The following is a 19,062-nucleotide window of genomic DNA, read 5'->3' on the forward strand; positions in this document are numbered from 1 at the left end:
TCTTTGATTTCTGTCTTGATTAAGCATTACCAAAAACCCTCCCTGCCTTTCATTACCTTATAGGTTCAGCCCAAAAGGAAACAGCTTCCACAGTTTGATGGTTTAATTTCTTGAACACTGTAGGCTTGAAAATCTAATGTCTGGCCTGAATCTTTGAGTGGTTTCATCATTATTTATTTAGTAAATATTTATTGAACATTTATAATTACTCCAGAGATTGTAAAGCTTGTCACATCATTCTGTCTTCATACTGCTCAAAGTTTATTTAGCACTCTGACCTGCTTGCACTTTCAGACTACGATATGTTTGGAAACATGGGTTTTTGAGTTAGGTTTAGTTCGTGGCTCACATTTTTTTTTTTTTTTTTAAGATTTTATTTATTCCTTTGACAGAGAGAGAGACAGCCAGAGAGGGAACACAAGCAGGGGGAGTGGGAGAGGGAGAAGCAGGCTTCCCACAGAGCAGGAAGACCGACACGGGGCTCGATCCCAGGACCCTGGGACCATGACCTGAGCCGAAGGCAGACGCTTAACTACTGAGCCACCCAGGCGCCTCTTGGCTCATGTAGTTTGTAGACTTGTGTCACCTTAGCTAAATAGTCAACTCTAAAATTTTCAGGAATTGGCCTCATGTTTGATCACTGAATTAAAATGTTACCTGCTTTCTTAACGTCATTTTCTGCCTATAATTCAAGAGCCAAAATGGAACTAAGTTCTTGTTATTAAGAGGGAAAATGAGATTTCCACTGAGATCAAATCAGCTCTACTCACTAGTACAAAGCATTTGTTCCAAATAAACTGATGCATAAATATTTTTTTCAAAAAGCCTCTTTGGGGCATCTGGCTGGCTCAGTCAGTAGAGCATGCAATTCTTGATCTCAAGGTTGTGAGTTAGAGCCCTACGTTGGGTGTGGCGATTACCCAAAAACAAAATCTTTAAAAAAAAAAAAAAAAAAAGCGAGCCTCCTAGGAGTTTGGGGAGATGATGGAGAGATGAGGTAAAGCGGAGCCCGGGAGGCAGTCTTTCTGCATAGAGGTCTGGGTATGTCCTGGTGGTTGGCAGCAGCACAGCTGCTAGTTGAATGAGGTGGGGTGTGGTGGACAGAGATGTTCTGGTTCTCTTCTGCCTCATTAGATGCACTGAAATTAGCCTTCAGCCTTGGTGTGTGTCCAGAATGGAGTGCTGTTAAGCTTTAGTCTTAACCTTTGGAACCTACTTAATTGCCATTTCTGGCATTCCTGAACCCTGGTAAAACCCTCTCATTCTTCCCCCCAGGAAGATGCTGAAATTGATAATGCATGCATGAAAATGGAAGTGAGGATAGATTTTCACAATTTTGTTAATTGAAAGCCAACTGTCACGTCTAGATTAAAGGTTTCGGTATAAAATTTTCTCAAGTGCTTGTTGAAGCCACAGATGCGTGCAGAAATGTTGGAAATAAAAGCTACACAGAGGCACAACAAAGCTTCCATGTTTTAGAAGGTATTCGGAGAGGATTTCTTCAGGCAGCACAAAGGCAAGCTGGATGGCTTCTGTGAGGCTGCGTCATCAGGGACTCCAGCCGGGAGTTGAAGAGGAGACGGGATCACCTTAGTTGCTATTTCAGAAGAAGAGCTTACTAATCTGGGGACCAGTCACCATCTGAGGTGTCCTCCACTGTCTTCAACTGAGTTTCAAGTTAGTACAGTAAATGACCACAGAGGCAATCTGTCAGCCGACAGTGCTCAGGAATAATTATTTCTGCTTTTCAGTGTGATTTGAAAGTTTGGACAGCTATGTTTAATAGTTGAGTTTTTAAGTATTTATTTTCAGATACAATCTTATATTCCAGAACTCATTCCAACTCAGCTCAATTTGATTTTAACATGGCCATTTGGTGTTTGGCCATGTATGCTCAGGACATCTTTATGACCTGTGACAGTGGAATGTGTGTTACAGTCCCTATTTCCATCACAGAGAAAGGGAAAATGAGAGGAAACTGCTACTCCAAAATAATTTGGTGGAACTGGAACTCTGAAATCCAAATTTTCTACAGTGGCTCCTGATCCTAAACTATGTACGGACCCGGGTTCTGTTTGAGATCAAATCAACTTGATCAGTTTCTGTGATACTAGTATTAATCTGGTTTGCAAGTTGGGTCGTTCGTGAGGATAAAAAGATCTTGTTTAAAATTTAGGGCTGATAGGACTCAACTAAGTCCAGGCTCAGTGTTTCCCCTCTAGCATACAACTGAAATACAAATATCACTACCAGGCCAGCATTCCACTTTAGTAAAGGCAGGCATCTCGGCTTCATCTTGCTTTTCAGCGGTAGGAACCAATCTGCGCAGACGCATCCAGGTGTTGTCGTGTGGCTAAGGAAGCTTGGTGATGGTGGAGCTTAAAGATTCCGGAGACAATCCTCAATCTGTGATCTGCATATCACGTTGGTTTGACTGTCCAGCATTGAGGTTTTCTTCAGAAATTACTGCTCTTCTAACTAATGTGTTCACAGTTGCTCAGCTCTCTTCTGTGGATGACTTTTAATTGACCTCGGCCTTGGGAGCTTCCCGCTGAATAAATTGCTGAATATTGAAAGCAAATGAAATCCAAAATAAAACCATCTTGCACTGGGATGAAACATAATTGGTCCTGCTCTATGGGGGGCAGGTAGAGCAAGTATTCTGTTTTCTAAGGCTTCCCCCCCCGCCCAACCTTAAGCCAGTGAGGCAGCAGGACTATGAGGCGAGGTTGAAACGTCATGTTTAACGAGATATACTGATGATTTGGTTCTGTAGTTGTTACTTACATTAAATAGCTTTGTGTTAAAATATTCAATAGCATATCTGGATCTGCATTGTAACCTTGGTGGTTTGTGATAATACCAGAGCCACTGTTTACCCCACAGGGATTTTTAAATCCTAGTTGACTTTGACCAATCCTGCCATTTATTGTTTGCATAGCCTCAGGTCAGACTGGGCTACTTTGGGGCCCAGCTGTAGGGCACTGGCTCATTGTTTAAATTACTGTTTCAGCCCCTAGCTGAGAACTGGAAGGTTTAAGACAACTGAATTAGCCTGATTAAATTTGTGTTTAAAACAAAAGGCAGAGCACCAACTCCTTAGCCTTTTCCCTGCCTCCCCCCAAGTATAAACTAGGTTTTGTTTCCTTGGTTGAGGTAGCATCTGGAATTAAGTAACAAATACTGTGCAGCCTATCCATTCTGCAGTTAGACTGGAAAAGAACCAGCTTTAAGAACACACCTCTTTAGTGGGATCCCAAACTCCTCCAGACAATCCGTGCACTGGATTCTGTGTCTCAACTAATTCAGGCTGACATGAACTTCAAAAAGTCCTGGACAGAACAAGGAGTAGAACTCAAATCATGTGCTAAGTTCCATGTATATACTAAGCCCCACACGTTCCTTCTGCACTACGAAGTTCAAAACTAGAGGCAAGGAGGATGGCTGGCCTCTGTGGGAAAAGTGAAAGGTGAAAGGTTCTTGTTAGGCTGACAGAATGACAAATTGAAGGTCTGTGAGTCCCTTTCATGTCCCAGATCAGTGATAACAAGGCTCAACCATTCATGATAATGAAGCACGTGGGTTTTGCTAGACAATTTCTACACTTGGTTGGGAAGATGACTTGCAGAGAGGCAGCCACCAGTCTGGTGCCTGTGCTTGTATGTGGATAGCGTCAACAGTGAAATGGACTTCTTGCTGGTAGTGCCATAAAACAAGTTAGTTGGAGCTGAAGCTGTAGGTCTAGGTCAGTGCCTCCTGGGTGAGGCAGGAGACGTGAAGATGGTGGGGATGTTATTTTTTTCTATTGTTTTTCCAGCTTTTGCCAAACAAACCTGAAAAGCAGCAAAGTCTGGCCTAGCTGGGGGTTGTAAAAGGGCCGAGGGCTGCCTGAGGAACGCGGGGCTCCACGGAAAGTACTCCCCATTCACTGGCTGACTGTTGCTGTTCAGCTTTCCCTGGTCGGGGCCAGAGTCCGCCATTGGAGGCCAGGTCTTGGTGACACTGAGCATTCTCTAGCTCACTACATTTCCCCTTAGTTCGGGATTTCTGTTTTTATTGGCACTGAAATAATGGGCCCAACCTCACAGGTGAGATCTGTGCAGGGCAGAGGTTGAAATAAGGGGTCTACTTCCAAATGCTAATGTGAATTAGGACGTGGGGAGAAATCGGCTCGAATGGAGCCTAGTGCTGCTGAAGTCAAGAAAGACAAAGCCAGGCTTCCGCCCCCACCCAAGCAGGTCACCTTGAAGTCTGGTGCTCAGTTAAGCCTGAGGCCTGCTCATCTCGCTGCTGAGTCTAGGACCTCTTCTCACTTGTCTGAGGGGTAACAGCTCTTTGACAGGCCTTACTCGAGTCCTCGGATCTTCTTCCTGCCAGAGAAAGCCTTGAAGCTGGAGCACCCACTCCACCTGCCAGCAGCAGAAAGAGGTCAACCCCACAGCCAGTGCTGACCAACTTGGCCCAAAGCCCCAGCTCATCAGCGGGATCCTAGACACAACTGTACGTCTCTCCATAAGGGGGCGTGGGGGAGGGGGTGACAAAAAGGTACTTTCTCAGAGCAGGGGCAGCACGAACGGTAAGATGATTTTTTTTTTTCCTCTTAAAAAACATTTAAATATGTTAGGTTAAAATTGCAAAGCAAGATAAAAGTTACAGCCTAATTGTGTACTTAAAAATACACACATTTCTAGAAGAGATACAAAAACATGACTTTTACCTGTCACAATTTACTCTTCTATATATTTGTATTTTTTATCATCATGAATTAAAGGTTTTCAAACTTAATTTTTAGTCTTATTCGTTTTTCAAGAATCTTGCTTTTATCTGGCTTACAGACATTAGCTAATTCCTGATTAGGGAAGAGCTCATCTGATGACAATTTCCAACTAGATGGGGGTTAAAAAACAAAAGCCAGTGTAAACTGAAACAAACTCAGGTTATGAATTCTAGTCCATCCCTTGGGATACTCCAGTAGCACCATTAAAGCACTATGGGGCTAAGCCAGGTCACACAGTGGTACACGGGACATCCCATTATGGGGATCAACTAACTGCTTCTGGTCCTAAACCTCGTCCAGTAATTTCACAGGCTGCCAGGTGAGCATTCATTCCTTAGCATTTGCTAGGCACCTACCTCAGCATGTGGTGGCAGATCCAGCAAGCACCCAGCACCTGGAAGCATCCAGCTCTTCGTAGGCTTGATATTAAAGCAGGTTTTCGAAGGGAGAACAGATTCTGTTCACCTCAGCTGGGAGGCTTTCTGATGCCTTAAGCCCTGGAGTCTGGCTTCTTGCTCTAGTTCTGCGGCCCTGCTCTTACGCGCAAGTACCGGGCATGTGTCAGTCTCGTGGATTTCTCGGGTTTTTAGTCCCGGTCATTGGTGTGGCTACTCGCCGACGCTCTGCACCCCTTTGGCAGGTGGGGCCACCAGCGAAAGGACAGCATGCTCAAGATTAAAAATGCACTTTCTCACAGGTGGACAGACAAGGAGCTGGGCCAAGGGACAGCACCTCCACCTAGCCCAGTCCTATGAGAAAGGCCAAAAAGGATTCTGAATCCTTCCTCTGAGGATTCAACTAGCGAACCCTGTTAAGGGGTACCAACACCTGCTTGGAAGGTTTAATACCGTACTTAAGACTTTTGTCTTTCTGAATTCCTCATTGTCAACCTCCCCTTTCTCCACCCACCTTCCCAAGTGAGCTCTGGCTTAGCCACACAATGGCCAGTCCTCCCCTCCTGGGGTCTTTTACTCAGTTTAAATTAAAAGTAGGGAAAAACTGCACTTGAGAGTGAATCATCCATTTTATTTTATTTTATTTTGTCATGTGCTCACAGCATCTCTCTTTCTCTCTCCTCTCCCTGGCAGGTCAGAGATAAATTAAAAATAAAATCTACAAGGAAAATAATTTATAAAAGCACTTCCCAGGCTCATGCCTTCTTTCCCTACTGCTCAGTTAGAATGCCCCCCAGTGGGGAGGAGAATCGGTCCTTCTCTCCCCACAACTCACCCCTCCTAGTCTGGGCTGACTGTACTCTGGAGCCAGGCAGGGGTGGGGGCAGCAGTGGCAAACAGTTAAAAATAAAGACACTGTGGTCCTGGAACCATCTGGCCACCTTGGCGCTCCCCTCTCTGCCTCCCCCAGGCAGTCCTCCTGCCTAGGGCCCTTTGCTAAACTGGGGGTGTAGAGAAGCAGCCTGTGGCCGAGAGCCTGGGGGGGGTAGGTGCTCTCAAGCCCTCATTACATGCACTTCTCATTCTCCTAGAAAGAAACCAAAAAAAAAAAAAAAAAAGGAAAAAAAAAAAAAAAAAGGAAGACAGAGACCTCGGGACAGAGAAAAAAAATCCCAAGTGTTCACACAGTTACACGGAGTCTTTATGGCAAAGAGAACATTTAGCAGCTTTGAATATTGGGGTATCTCCTTTTTACTCAACAAGCATTCTAGACCCTATAAGTGAAACAGGGCTCAAGCCCTAAAAAAATCAAAGCGCAAGAAATTCTAAAAGGACTAGTTTGTTTTTGTTGCTGGGTTTTGTGGTTTTGTCCTCCAGTGACATGCCCAGTGGTTGGCAGGGGAGGCCTGAGGGAAGGGTCACTCCCCAGTGTTGTGCTGAATACTGCCTGGCTTCTCCACACGCCCTGCCTCAGAGCAGCCCCCCAGAGGCCGCAGGCTCAGCACTAGGGGTGCACCGGCACCCCAGCTGCAGCAGAGCTCAGGCAGCGGGGAGGGGAGGGGCGGGAAGAGAACAGCATTCGCATGCAGGCTCTGATGGAAACGTGGGGGGGCCTCAGCTGGGGGGGGGGGGGAGACGGGACCGGGCACAGAGGGAGATGGAGGGGCCGGGCAGTGAGGGACATGCTTGGTGTTGGGGCTGCTGCAACACGGCATGGGGGCCTCGTGACCCTTTCCTGTTCCCTCTCCTTTTTTGACCCTAGCCCCCCAAGCCAGTGTTGGGTCCCAGTCCAAATGAGAACATCACAGGACACATCCAAGAGCTCCCCTCTCAGGGCTGCCACAGGGCAGGAGCTGAAAGACCCACAAAGCCCCTCCCAGATCCCACCTTGTGTTCCACCCTCCCCTGGGGTGAAGTGGGGTTTACTCATGCATAGGGCCTAGGCCCACCTCAAACCTGCCGCCTGGTATCCTGGCCAGAGCCAACCTTAACCTGTCCTTTGATTTTCTTCCCGCTTTGATTTTTTTGGGGTTTTTTTAATCCCTCTTCCTTCCTTCCTTGCTTCCAGGAATGAGACTTTCTACGACTTTCCTCTCACAAGATCCGCCCCCCCTTTACCCTCGCCTCGGTCGGCCTCCAGCAATGCCAGCACCACCCCTTCTCTCAGAGGACACAGTAGGGGTGAGGACCCTGTCCACCCGAACGGTCTGGCTGCTTCCGCACCCCCCAACCCCCCCCACGGCGGGAAGCCGAGCCAGACAGCGCCTGCGCCCTCCTCTTCCTGTCCACTGACCCGCAGTTCATCCCATCTGAAAAGATCTACTGGATAAGAAGGCATTCAAGTCCCCACTGTAGGTCCAGGTCCAGGCCCAGCCCTTCTCCAGTTTCCATCCCAGTGAGCGTCAACCCCCCTTTCCTCCCCAGGCTCACTTTCTTCGGTCCTTTGGCTTCCTCTCCTGTCGCCGGGCCTGCTGGTCGGCCAGGGTGCGGGGGATGAGGAGGACACTGCCGTCCCCGGCATACTGGAGTGCGTACTGGCTGGGCGAGTAGGGTCGCCCGTTCTCATCCCGCAGCCGCCCGAACACCTCCTGGTACAGGCTCTGGACCTTCTGCTTCATCTGCCGCAAGGACCGGAGGAACTCCACCTTCTCCCGCAGCAGCCGGGCTTTATCGCGCTGCAGGTCCTCCACGTCCCGCTCCAGGTTCAGGATGGTGTCCAGCTTGCGCTTGCGGCAGTTCTGCGCCGCCATCTTGTTCTTGCCCCGGCGCCGGATGTCGCGGATGAGGCTCAGCTGGGCCTCGCTCAGCTGGTATTTGGACAGCAGCTCATTGAACTCCTCCACTGGCAGGTTGATGATTTTGTCATTGGTGAAGGGGATCTTCATGGCTCGGGCTCGATGCTCATCCCGGCTCATCTGCTTGTCTAGGAAGTCGGCCTGCTTCTCCTTGCTGCCTTTCTTGAGGGCGCCGGGCGCTGGCAGCTCAGCTGAGTCGAGGGCGCTGGGCGCCATGTTGTACGTGTGGTTGTGGCCCACGTGCTCCAAGTAGGGCAGGCAGGAGAGCTGGGCCGGGTCCTGGTAGCTCATGCGGCAGAACTTGGAATACTCAGGCTGGTAACCCACAGCGCCCTCGGCCTCTTCCAGATCCAGGGTCTCAGAGTCAGAGCTGTAGCCAACGGCGCCTTCCTCAGAAAAGGAGGAAGAAGCCGACGAGGACGCAGAGGAGGAGGACGACGAGGACGACGACGACGAGGAGGACGAGGAGGAGGACGAGGAGCTGCCTTCGGAGCTGCTCAGGGAGGAAGGGCTATGGCTGGAGTCCAAGGAGAGGCCTGAGTCAGAGTCGAACTCCTCTTCGAGCTGGGAGGCCTGCACGGGGTTGAAGCCCTCCTCGATGGCCAGGTCCATCAGGCTGATCTCGTCCAGCATGGCTTCGTCCAACAGGCCCCCCAGCGGGTCGGGCAGCTCGGGGCCGGCCGTGTCGTTGGCAGAGCCGTTGAGCTGAGCCGGAAAGAAGAGGCCCGCCAGGTTGGTGGAGCCAAAGGTGGAGTTGAGGCTGGTGGAATTGCTGGGGACCAGCGGGAGCAGCGTGGAGCCGCCGGCCACAGGCAGGCTCTCCACCTCGGGACTGAAGAGTGAGAAGTCCTGGCTGCAGCCCCCCAGGGATGCCTGATGCAGGCTGACATTCTGATTGATGGGGGTGTTGGGGGCAAGGCTGTAGTTGGTGCTCAGGGGGTCTCCAGGAGGGGCACTGTACAGGATCTCACTCGCCGAAGTGTTCACTTCCATGGCCTGGCGGGGGGCGGTGGGGGGGGGGGGGGGGGGAGCGGCGCCCCGGTCCACCCCCCCCCCACCCCCCCCCCCGGGGCCGGGGGGGGGGGGGGGGGCTCCCACCAGGAGGCACCCGACACAGGCACAGCTGCGCGGGTGGAAAGGCAAGAGACTGGAATCCAGAGCCCAGGGTCCACTCCTGGCCCTGCTCGATCCACCAGACCTACTAGGACCTGGCAGAGAAGGTCCTCCCTGTGGAGCCCACCCCAACGCAGGGCTGACCAGCTCCCGGCTGTGTTTGGCCAGACTCCCCCACCTTGGAGGGAGAGGAAAGAAAGGAAAAACACCCAACCCTGCCTACCTCTCCTCAGTGTAAAATCCGCACAGCGAAAGGAACACCCAGCCTTGGAGGGAGAAAACCTAGCTGTACCACTTTGCTGTGCGACCAAGGGCACATCACTCAACCTCTCTGAGCTTCAATTTCCTCACCTTTAAAATAACAAAGGGCTGACTAGATGACCGTAAGGGGCAAGAGAGCTGGCGCCACACGAATGTCCGGTTTTAGAAATGCTAAAGCTGGAAGCATTCGGTCATTTGATTATCTACCTAAAGGGAAGGAAGAAGGCATACCTAGGGGACAGTCCTGTTTTAGAAGGCCTAGCCCTGGGCTTCTAACCCAAACCCCACTCCTGACTGTACCCCGTACCCCAAGGAGACAGCCAGACAATGACCTCTCAGCGTCCCCACTTTACTATGGATCAGGGAACGACTCCGTTCTCTTCCCAGCGGTGAAAAAGCAGCTGAATGCGAACACCCCCCACCCCCACCCCCGGTCCGAGAGCTCTGTGTCCTGCTCTGGTAATCCTACCTGCATTTCCATGATGGACATGAGATCTTGCCACTGCTGCTCCAAATCGAATGGCGACTCCGTCCCCGTCAGGAGAGGAGACAAGAGGTGGTTCTGAAGACCTGGGGGCTCACTCTCACTAGGCACGGCTTCTGTTATGCTGGAAATGTCTGCTGGAAACTAGGGCAAAACACAAGAGGCTTTAACGGGGGGGAAGGCACGACCACCGTCGCATTCCTCCCAGAGACTACCGGCTGAGGTTCTGTCTCTTCCTTCCTCTGAATTCAGCCCCGCAGCCAGGAGCAGGCCACACCGGGCGCCGGCCCCTCGGGCAGCCAGCACAGGGACCCACGGCGTGCCGGCTGCCCTGCTGGCTCGGTGGGCTCTCCCTGGAGTCCTGCTCACCTCAGCATTCTCCCCAAAGGGGCAGGTGGCCTCCAGCAGCCTAAGGCACTCTTCCAGGGACAGGGCCGTCTGGTCCTCCCCACCAGGCACCTGTGGCAACAGCAACCGTAAGTCTGACTGACCTGGGCCTTGGCTGCCTGCGGGCCAAAGCCTCTTCCCCAGCCTTTCGAAGGGGGAAGCTGAAGGAGGGCCGCAAGGGCTACAGGCCCACACTCTCCCTCTGTGCCCGGGCTGACGGCTGCCCCTGCGTCCCAACCTCCAGGGAAGAAAAGAGGAAAAGTGGAAGAGTCCTGATGCAAACAGGAAGCTGCTAGGTGCTTTGCCTCCTCCGTGCTGTTCGTTACCAAGGCCTGGCCCCTCTGCTTCTGTTGCTCATCCACTCCCCCTTCCTCAGCCCAAGTGACTTAGAGACCCCAACCCAAAAGATACATTCGGGTTCATCCCACAGAAGCGGCCTTCTCTAAGGAGAAGTTTCTAGAAGTGGGCAGAGGTGGGGGTACCTGTGCAGGGAAGCTCTCCCCAGTTTCTCCATCCACTAGCAGGTTTCGCGCCAGAGCTTCTGCACCCTCGCCTGACCAGGTGTCGTCCTGCTCCGCTCCATCGCAAAGGTCCTTATCCACATCCTGCTCCTTCTGGCGATGACTATAGTCAAAAATCTCACGCCCAGCCCCCAGGTCAATATCCTGTCGCCAAAGGATGTCAATCAGATCTATGTCCTGAAAGACAGAGCACCGTGACTTTAGCTCTCGGATCCAGCGGCCTTTCCTAGCATCACTCCAATTAGTCCCGGGAGTGGGGAGCAGCTCTCCCAGCCTCTGTCTCCTCCATACCAACAAGGCTTCATTCATCCATTTCCAGATACCAGCCTCCAAAAAAATAAAAAAAAAATAAAAAAAACACAAGAGCTAGCAAAAATTACCAGCATGATCAACCCCATACAAGCCTGTGGGCTCAGGACCAGAGACACAGCCAGGCCAAAAGGCAGGGCCACCTCACCGCTACACAAGAAAGAAGGGGGAAGCAGGAGACACTTCTCATTCTGGGAACAAGAATCCCTTCAAACTTGGGTTTGTAGGATGCTGGCCAGGCCAGGCAAGGGCGAACTGTCATGCAGAATTGCTTCGTGGTGGCCAGGCTTGCATCAGCCTATGGTGCCATTTCATTTGCATAAAGGGGTGGGGTGGGCCAGAGAGGAAAATCCCTGCATTTGCAACCACCTGCTGCAACCAATGGCAACGACAGGCTGCCTCCAGACCTTCCTAGAGCCATTCCCCTTCCCTGGCTGAGGCCAAGAGTAAGGCTGGACACCCAAAGCCCAGGCTCACCTCAAGATCCATCCCTGCCAGAATTCCCACTCTCAGCTGATCCTAGCAGGCTGCCTCTGTCCCAGGAGAGCCTCAGGCAGTCAGATGATCCTCACTGGGCACCCCACCCCTGCCAAGGCCGGCCCCCGGTGTCCCCTCACACCAGCACTCTCACTCCCTTCCTCACCACACCCCAGGACTCACTGGCGCTCCGTCAGTCAACCCACTCAAGGACATGGGCCCCATCACCGCTCAGCCACAGCTGCCACCTCAGGGACCAAAATTCCTCCTTCCCACTCTACCCTGGTGGCTCCTGATCAGTTCCTGCACCAAATGCCACCCCCAGAGCCACCAGCATAGAACCCCAATAAATAAGAGCCATTTGGGCTTCCTACACATGCCATTCCCCTGTGGCTGAAGAAATCCTGAACTCTTGCCTTCCATTCAGAGGTTTTTTAAAAAAGCACTTTCCAGAAAGCAATAACCTTACATGAGACCCACCTCCCCAGCTCTGACCAGGTACCCCTTTCCCACCGTAACCCTCCCAGATCCCAAGACCTCCCAGGTGTACCTCTCCCTTCAGTCTCCCCACATACACCAACCTGAACAGAAGCCCTGGACCCAGGAGCAGAGGGGGGCTGGGCCACCCGGTGCCCAGCCAGCAAAGAGTTAAGGGGCCGGCTCCCTTTGGCATGGCCCCCACCACTGTGAGAGCTGCGGTCCAGGCGGGTCATGGTCTGCGAGAAGAGCCCCAGGGCAGCTGGTGCCGGGAAGCCGGACAGGGGGCTGCAAGGAGCTCTTGGCTTGCAGGGAGCACACCAGGCTGGAAGGGTGGCCCCTTGCTAGCTCCGAGGGGCCCGAGGAGGGTGCCCCGCCCGTGCTGCTGCCTGGGCGGCCCAGCCCAGCCCCCTTCCTCCATCCTCAAGCAGCCCCCTCCCACCTCACAACCCCAGTTCCACTCAGGCACCCGGCAGCCCCCACCCTGAGCTCACCGCAGAGGCTGCAGTGAGATGGGACTCCCACCCCATGCTCCGTGCTCAAGCTGCAGAGGAGAGCCAGCTCCCTCCAGGGCCTAGCCTCCCGCTCCTCCCTCTCTCCCCCTCCCCACGCCCCCCAAACTTGTTACCTAGGCTGCAGCAAGGAGCCAATCCCCTCCCCCTCCCACCCCGCAGGTCACTGCTGAGGCTGCGGAGAGCCAATCCCCTCCCCCAGGTCAGCAGCTGGGCTGCGGAAAGAGCCAATCCCCTCCCACTGTCGTTACCTAGGCTGCGACGAGAGCCAATCTCCTCCCCCAAGTCTCCGCTGGAGATGCGGAAGGAGCCAATCCCCTCCCACCGCCTGTTACCTAGCTGCAGCCGGGAGCCAATCTCTGCACCAGGGCAGCTGGAGAAGCTGCCGCAAGGAACCAGCCCATCCCTGGGCCGCCTCCGTCTCCTCAAGGAGACGCACCCAGGGGCGGGCAGCCCCACCCAGCCCAGTCAGCCAGCCGGGGTGGCGCAGTGAGAGAGCCCCGGGGGGGGGGGGAAGGGGTGCCACTCTCCCTCCTGTCGCATCCTGCTTCCCCAGCCCACTCAGGACTGGGCAGAAACCACTCCCGCAGCTTCTCGGGAAATCTAGTTCTTCCCTGGAAGTGGAAGGAGTTTTCCTGTTCCTCAGCAGGGCTGCAGCCGCTCGTCCTGAAGCCTAAGGATCGCAAGCTGAGGCCAGGCCTGCTGTGAGCCAGGGGCTCTGTTCCCCCGACCCCAGGCCATAGGAGACAAAGGAGTGCTGGCCAGGGCTCACCCCAGGCAGAAAGGAGCCTCGGGCCTGAAGGCCAACCCTGAAGGAGCCGCACACGTGCGCCATGCTCCCCCTTCACTCCAGCTTCGTTCAAGAGCTTCTCCCCCTGGACCCCTGGTCCACATCTCTAACGCCAGGAAAACACCACCCACAGAATCAGGAGCACAGTTCCAACGTCCAACCTCACTGCTGCACCCCTCGAGCCTAAGGTCAGGTCAGGGACAGTATGTTCTCCTTGGTCACAGAATGCTCCTCGCCAGGAGAGAGTTGTACCCAAGCCACCCCCTGCTCTGGGCGGAGTGCCAGCCTCCAGGGGAATCCTATCCCCGGCAAGGGCCTGGGCTAGGGCTGTCCATGGAACCGGCCTGGCAGCGGGGGAGTGCTGCCCCCCGGGGGGAGAATACCAGCTCCAGCAGCGCCTGTCACATGCTCTGGACCTGGGTATTTTTATCCCTGAGTTGCTGAGGAAATGCTGTTCTAGACACGTAATAATTCTCCCTTCCCCCACACCCAGCCTAGGACCCTAATGCTGACCCACCCCCAACCCCCAAAGGAAGCAGAGAAGACCTGGGGTCAGGGACAGCACAACCTTCATGAAGGCCAAGAAATGGAAGAAAGCAGGGTCAAAGTCTCATCCCATTCTGCCCCAACCCATCGAACCATATCCAAACTTCCCACTCCAACCCAGGAGAGCTCCCAACAAGAAGAGGAATGGAGCTTAACCTGCAGAGTTCCGAGGAGCGAGCCCAGTTACACACCCCACCCCTTGGGGAGCTACATCAGGGCAGAAGGACGGAAGAGGAAGCTGGGAGGCATACTTCTTCAGACCACCATGCCAAGACTGAAGCCCATTTGAAAGAAAAGAACAGAGGAAGCAGAAAAAAGGCAAAGTTCCCAGTGGCACTGGAAGAATCTAAGAACTGAAGCACTGTAAGGTAAGGAATGCTCACAGCTCCCGTGCTCAGATAATTCTAGTCTTTCTCAAAGCAGATCCAGTGAGGCAGCTGAGCAGAGAGCAGCCCTGGCACTACAGATGTGTGGGGCCAGATCCATCTGACATCTGGGGGCTGTCCTGTGCTTTTTAGTAAGTTTTGCAGCATCCCTGGCTTCTCCCCACCAATGGCACCTCTTCCAGTTGTGACAACCAAAACTGTCTCTAGACATGGCCATCTATCCCCTGGACGGGCAAAATCGTCCCCAGTTGAACACCACTGGCCCAGAAAAAGCCACAAGCTCTGACAGGCACTGACATTCAAAGAAATGAGCTCAGAAACAGGCTCAAATGCAGGACAAGAGGCAAAACCTGGTCTGACTGGTGGGCGGAAAAGAGCCAAGATCTGCAGCCCCTCTATAACTTTTTACATACCCTACCCCCGCTCCCCAGGACTCAGCTCTGGAAAACCCAGCCCAGTGCAATCCAGCCTTAGCCTTCCCTTTCCTAATGGCCAGGACAATGCAGCAGGCTTTTCTCAAGCTCCTTAAGGCTGAGTGGCAAGCCCAGGCCAAACACAGAGCTCAAAGTGGTTTTATCATCATGCTAGTGAGGTGGGAGCAGCAGGAACCATTCACATCGTTAAAGGCTTTCTGTTCCGCCCAGAACAGTGTGTCAGCCACGTGTCAGGAGCTACAGATCTCTGACAGCTCAGAGCAAGCTGACTTAAGCAGCGAATGCAGTTTCTCTTCTAGCTCCCAGCCCTCTCCTCCCTACTCCCTACTCCCTGCAGCAGGCCTTTAAGCAAGGAATGGGAGCCTTGGCCCTCTCCTGGCCAAGAATAGCCATCTAAATCTACCCCTTGGCTCAAGCCCAGGAGAGCCGACTTATCAAGGACCTTACAACAACAGGCCCGAACACAAAGGAGAACTTCAGGCTATGCTTGTGTGTTTTGATGTGGGGGGAGGTACAAGGCAAAAGTCCACAAAGTATTTGTGTCTTAGCAACAGATACACACGGCACCAAAGCCCATCACAACACCACTCCCTCCCCCACCCTGGGGCCTCCAGCAGTCATGTTGAAATCCAAGCAGTAAACACGCTGGCATGTTCTAGGAACCTCCCACTGCCCTGACGGTACATTTAGAGGTGGGTCAATGGTTCAACACAAGGAAATGCTCCCAGCCCCCAATCCTGGTCAGACAATTCAGCTCATTCCCGTCAAAGAACAATGCCTGAGACGCCCCCCGCCCCGCAAACCACTCTCGTTCTTTACAGGGGTTAGTACTGACCTCGCCCCTTCAGGACCAAGACCAGCCCCCGCCCCCCAGAAACCCCAAACCCTTCTTACCCACCCCGACGTGTGGTCACTAACCTCTTTGGTTAGGTCTCCACTGACTGGAGGGGCTACAGCTCCCAAATCCTCCAAATCTTCACTGAATCCCTGCTCCGTTTCGCTTTCTCGCACCCCGTTGTCTGGGCCTGTCACATCCTGGAGGCCACTGGAACTCTCGAGGGTGAGGCCTGAGCTGGGCTGGCTGCCAGAGACAGACCCCTCTGGATCCCGGTGGACCAGCCAGGCGTTTACCTCAGTGGTCGGCACCTGGAACCTGTCCAGGGCCCTCACCTGACTGAGGAGCCGCCGGGCAGTGAAGTAATTGTCCAGGTCTATGCTCTTGGGGTGGATACCATAGCCATCCAAGGTATTCCTCAGGTTGTGGAACTGGGTCTGAGTATAGGCAGAACTGGGCCCCAGGATGATCTCCCGGAGCGGGGGAAGCTGTGAGGTCAGGTAAGTATCCACGTCCACCCGCACCCCAATCAAACTCAGCAGAATGGTGAACTGGAGGAGTCCTTCCGTTAAGTATTTCTTCAGAGAAAGCATTGCTGAAGGACCAGAATGTTTATGCTTTTTGGTTTTTAAATCTTCCAAAAGACAAATCAAGGCCACTGCTCTGCTGCTCCAGCCAGCAAGTTACCCTCCTCAGTGCCAAACCCTGTATCCCACCCTGGCAGAACACAGGGGCTGAGCTCCCGGATGGCCTCAGAGGAAAGCACACCCTGTGAAGCCAAGGCCACTCTCCAGACCACATTCACTTTTCCCTTCTCAGCACCTCACCTCAGCATGTACAACTGTTGCTAACCCAGTCCAGGCCCTCAGGGCCCACGTGACTTACTGTCTCCACAGTCCACATACAGTCACTTCCTCACTCACATTAGTTGTCCTCTCTGTAGATTCCACTGCAGGCTGTTCTCAGGAACAGCTGATGGGTTGGTTTTGTTTTTTGTTTTTTTCCTTCTCCCTAAGGTTTATTTTCTTTGGCTGGAGCTACAAGCCTTTTGTCTTGGGTCAGAGTGTCCCGCCTCCTCCACACTTACCAGGGGGGTTTCCAGAGAAACCTGAAATGGGAATCACAAGAGCAACAGGATAAGATTCCAGAATTTTCACACCATGATCAAGGCAGAAGGCAGGAAACACGTTCAAATTCCACTTTCATATTTTATTGAAAAATAAGTCAATTATTTTACTCCCAAAGAAATGAAAACCAAAAATCTGTTATAGGGAGAACAACTACGAAAGGAAAATATTGCTCACAAAGGATCTCCGTTTCTGGATACTAAATTTGTAATACCCTAAAAGGTAGCTTGTTTTGGATAAGCAGATAATGCCCGGGGCATCCAAAATATTTTACATGTTGTCTGATTTACCAACCCTCCCCCACCCCATCCACACACTACCCAGCTTCTATTTTTAGCATGAGAAGCCCATTTCCTAACTTAAAGAAAAGTTGTATCCTCCATCTCTCAAGAGAAAACTGCCTACAATCCCTGTCCCTTCCCGTTTTAAAGGGAAGGGAGAAACTATTAATGGGAGAAGAGTGTAAAAGGACATGAGGGCTACGTTCAGGACACCACCTCACGAAATAATACCTTTTGTTTTCCCAACTTTAAAATATGGTTTCCCTTTCCTCTCTCTCACATTAAAAGGGGGAAGGGGGACTGAGAGGGCTTTGGGGGGGGGGCAGGGAGCAGTGAGGCAGGAGGATTATTCGACCCAGAATTTGTGATAGGCAGGTTTTATTTTCATTAATATGACCTTCTGAGCCTAAGCAGGATAAGGCCAAGTTCTCAACCTAGATAGCAAAGTGGGGAGGGAGTAAACCTGCCTTTCAGTTTCTGGTCTCTACTTTTGAGCTTCCATTAACCTCACAGACCAAGACATAACTCTCCTCTTCACTGTTGTGACCCAGCTACCAACTTCATCCCAACGGGGAAGAGGGACACACGGACGGACGGACGCACACACACACACTCCTTATTTGGTTAAAGTAAACACAACTGCGACTCAGAATTCCTGCTTACACTACCCTCCCGTTCTCACGCCAATTTATTACTAAAACCTCCCAAGAGACAATTAAGTTCCAGAAACCGGACAAGGCCCCTTAAAGACGGAGTAAGGCTACAGGCCTCTGGTCTGAGCCCGGTCCCACCCCGCCCCGGATACCCGAGTCCGGCCGGGACCAAGTCGCCATGCCCGCTGTCGGTGCCTCGGCTTCTAGCCTTCTGGGGCAACAGCGAACAAGTGCGACTCAGGCGGCCTTGACCCACCCTCACAGCCAAACCCCACCCCGCCCTCCGTCCCGATGGCCCCACCCCGCTCCAGGCCTGGGCCTCACACCACGCCTTCTCGTGCCCTCAGCCCTCCCCAGTCCAACCCACCCCGGAGCTAGCTTTCTCAACGGCCTCACGGCCCCTCCCTGCCAAGCCCAGGCCCGGGCCCGACGCGAACCCCGCTCGCCTGCCCGTTCCCGCCTCCAGCCCCCTGCCCCTGGGCTCCACCCCGCCGCCCTTCACCCCACAAGCCTCGTTCCCGCGGCGCTGCGCCCGCCACCCCCGCCCCCACGTCGGGGAAAGGAATATGCCGGATACCCGCTGCAGAGCTCGGCGTCCGCCGCTGCCGCCACAGCAGGCCCTCAGCCCGAGTCCCGGCCTTGCCGCCGCCACCGCCGGCCGGCCTGGAGCTCCCCAGCCTCCGCTTCCCTCCCCGCCCCCTCCTTCCACCTCCCACCTCATTCGGAAGCCCGCCCTCCGCGTCCTTCCTAGGACCACGTTTCTCCAATCAACGAGCCGGGACCGCGGCCGTCGCCGGATGTCATTTTGATTGACAGCCGAAAGAGCCCAATGGCTGAGTGTGCCTCCTCCTCCCTCTCCCGATTTCCCAAGACTGACATGGCCCACAGCCCAGTGGGCGCATAGACCCGCCCCGCGGCGTGGGCTCACCAGTAAGGGGCGAAGGCCCTACAGCCCGGCGTTCTGGCACCTCGGCTGTGCGTCGGCCGCCCAAGCTGTTACAGGCGGGGCGCGGAGTAAAGTGTGCAAGCTAAGCGCTACCAGTGCATTCTCCAGCTCGGGGATAAGGGCTTAGGGCCGGGGGTGAGAAGTGGTTTCGCTGCCGGAGCGCGGAATTCTCCCCCGCCCCGAAGGTTCCCACGGTGACTTGCAAAAGCCCAGTAAGACCTGAGGGGGCCGAGGCGGGACCCAGAGTATTTCCCGCGGTGGCGACGCTCGAGCCGCCATATTGGGTGCTGGCAGCGGAAACCGCTATCGCCGTTTCCGCTCTGTGCAGGCCGTGGCCCGCGCCAGTCAGGGACGGTTGCGTCGCGGGAATGGCCCAGCGGGCCGATTGCCACCACAGTGGTGGGGCGTTGGCGGTGTAAGGGATGTGGCATAATTGGCGAGTTTTCTCGTGATAGGAACAGCCCGTAGAGCTCCCCTTCCCCGTCTAGCCCCACCCTCCAACCCCCGCCCAGACTACCACCGAGTTTAGTCTTGCCTTTCAGGAACTTTCCTCGAT

The 19,062-nt window shown here is 53.7% G+C and overlaps 1 protein-coding gene and 1 long non-coding RNA gene across 6 annotated transcripts; both read right to left on the bottom strand.

Moving 5' to 3' along the window:
• Window positions 1–1,778: 1,778 nt before the first annotated feature.
• On the bottom strand, window positions 1,779–4,197 carry LOC141370985 (uncharacterized). The gene is made up of 2 exons (XR_012375549.1): window positions 3,242–4,197; window positions 1,779–2,563 (listed from the first exon to the last, which is right to left on the bottom strand). It is a non-coding gene; the product is annotated as an uncharacterized lncRNA (long non-coding RNA).
• Window positions 4,198–5,782: 1,585 nt separating this feature from the next.
• Window positions 5,783–18,269, bottom strand: NFE2L1 (NFE2 like bZIP transcription factor 1). Of its 5 annotated transcripts, none has more exons than XM_025859219.2 (6): window positions 18,138–18,269; window positions 15,583–16,607; window positions 10,695–10,877; window positions 10,195–10,284; window positions 9,811–9,969; window positions 5,783–8,963 (listed from the first exon to the last, which is right to left on the bottom strand). In XM_025859219.2, exons 2-6 carry the CDS (start codon window positions 16,090–16,092, stop codon window positions 7,599–7,601), a joined length of 2,307 nt encoding a protein of 768 aa, XP_025715004.1. In that variant the 5' UTR covers window positions 16,093–16,607; window positions 18,138–18,269; the 3' UTR covers window positions 5,783–7,598. The 5 variants fall into 5 exon arrangements, with proteins under 5 accessions (XP_025715004.1, XP_025715000.1, XP_025715002.1 ...); XM_025859215.2 differs by having other exon boundaries at window positions 10,695–10,910; XM_025859217.2 differs by lacking the exon at window positions 18,138–18,269 and adding an exon at window positions 17,713–17,811 and having other exon boundaries at window positions 10,695–10,910.
• Window positions 18,270–19,062: the final 793 nt, after the last annotated feature.

This window comes from Callorhinus ursinus, unplaced genomic scaffold (genome assembly GCF_003265705.2).
Source record: "Callorhinus ursinus isolate GAN/ISIS: 27379988/994484 unplaced genomic scaffold, GSC_fseal_2.0 scaffold52, whole genome shotgun sequence".
In the NCBI taxonomy this organism is placed as follows: domain Eukaryota; kingdom Metazoa; phylum Chordata; class Mammalia; order Carnivora; family Otariidae; genus Callorhinus; species Callorhinus ursinus.

What these genes read in the sequence shown, in the direction of transcription:
- NFE2L1 (XM_025859215.2), bottom strand. Translation starts at nt 16,092, where the DNA reads ATGCTTTCTCTGAAGAAATACTTAACGGAAGGACTCCTCCAGTTCACC. An exon ending in CCTTTGGGGAGAATGCTGAG is followed by an intron (nt 9,970 to 10,194) that starts GTGAGCAGGACT and finishes GTTTTGCCCTAG; the next exon opens with TTTCCAGCAGACATTTCCAG. An exon ending in TGTCCATCATGGAAATGCAG is followed by an intron (nt 8,964 to 9,810) that starts GTAGGATTACCA and finishes GCCCCCCGCCAG; the next exon opens with GCCATGGAAGTGAACACTTC.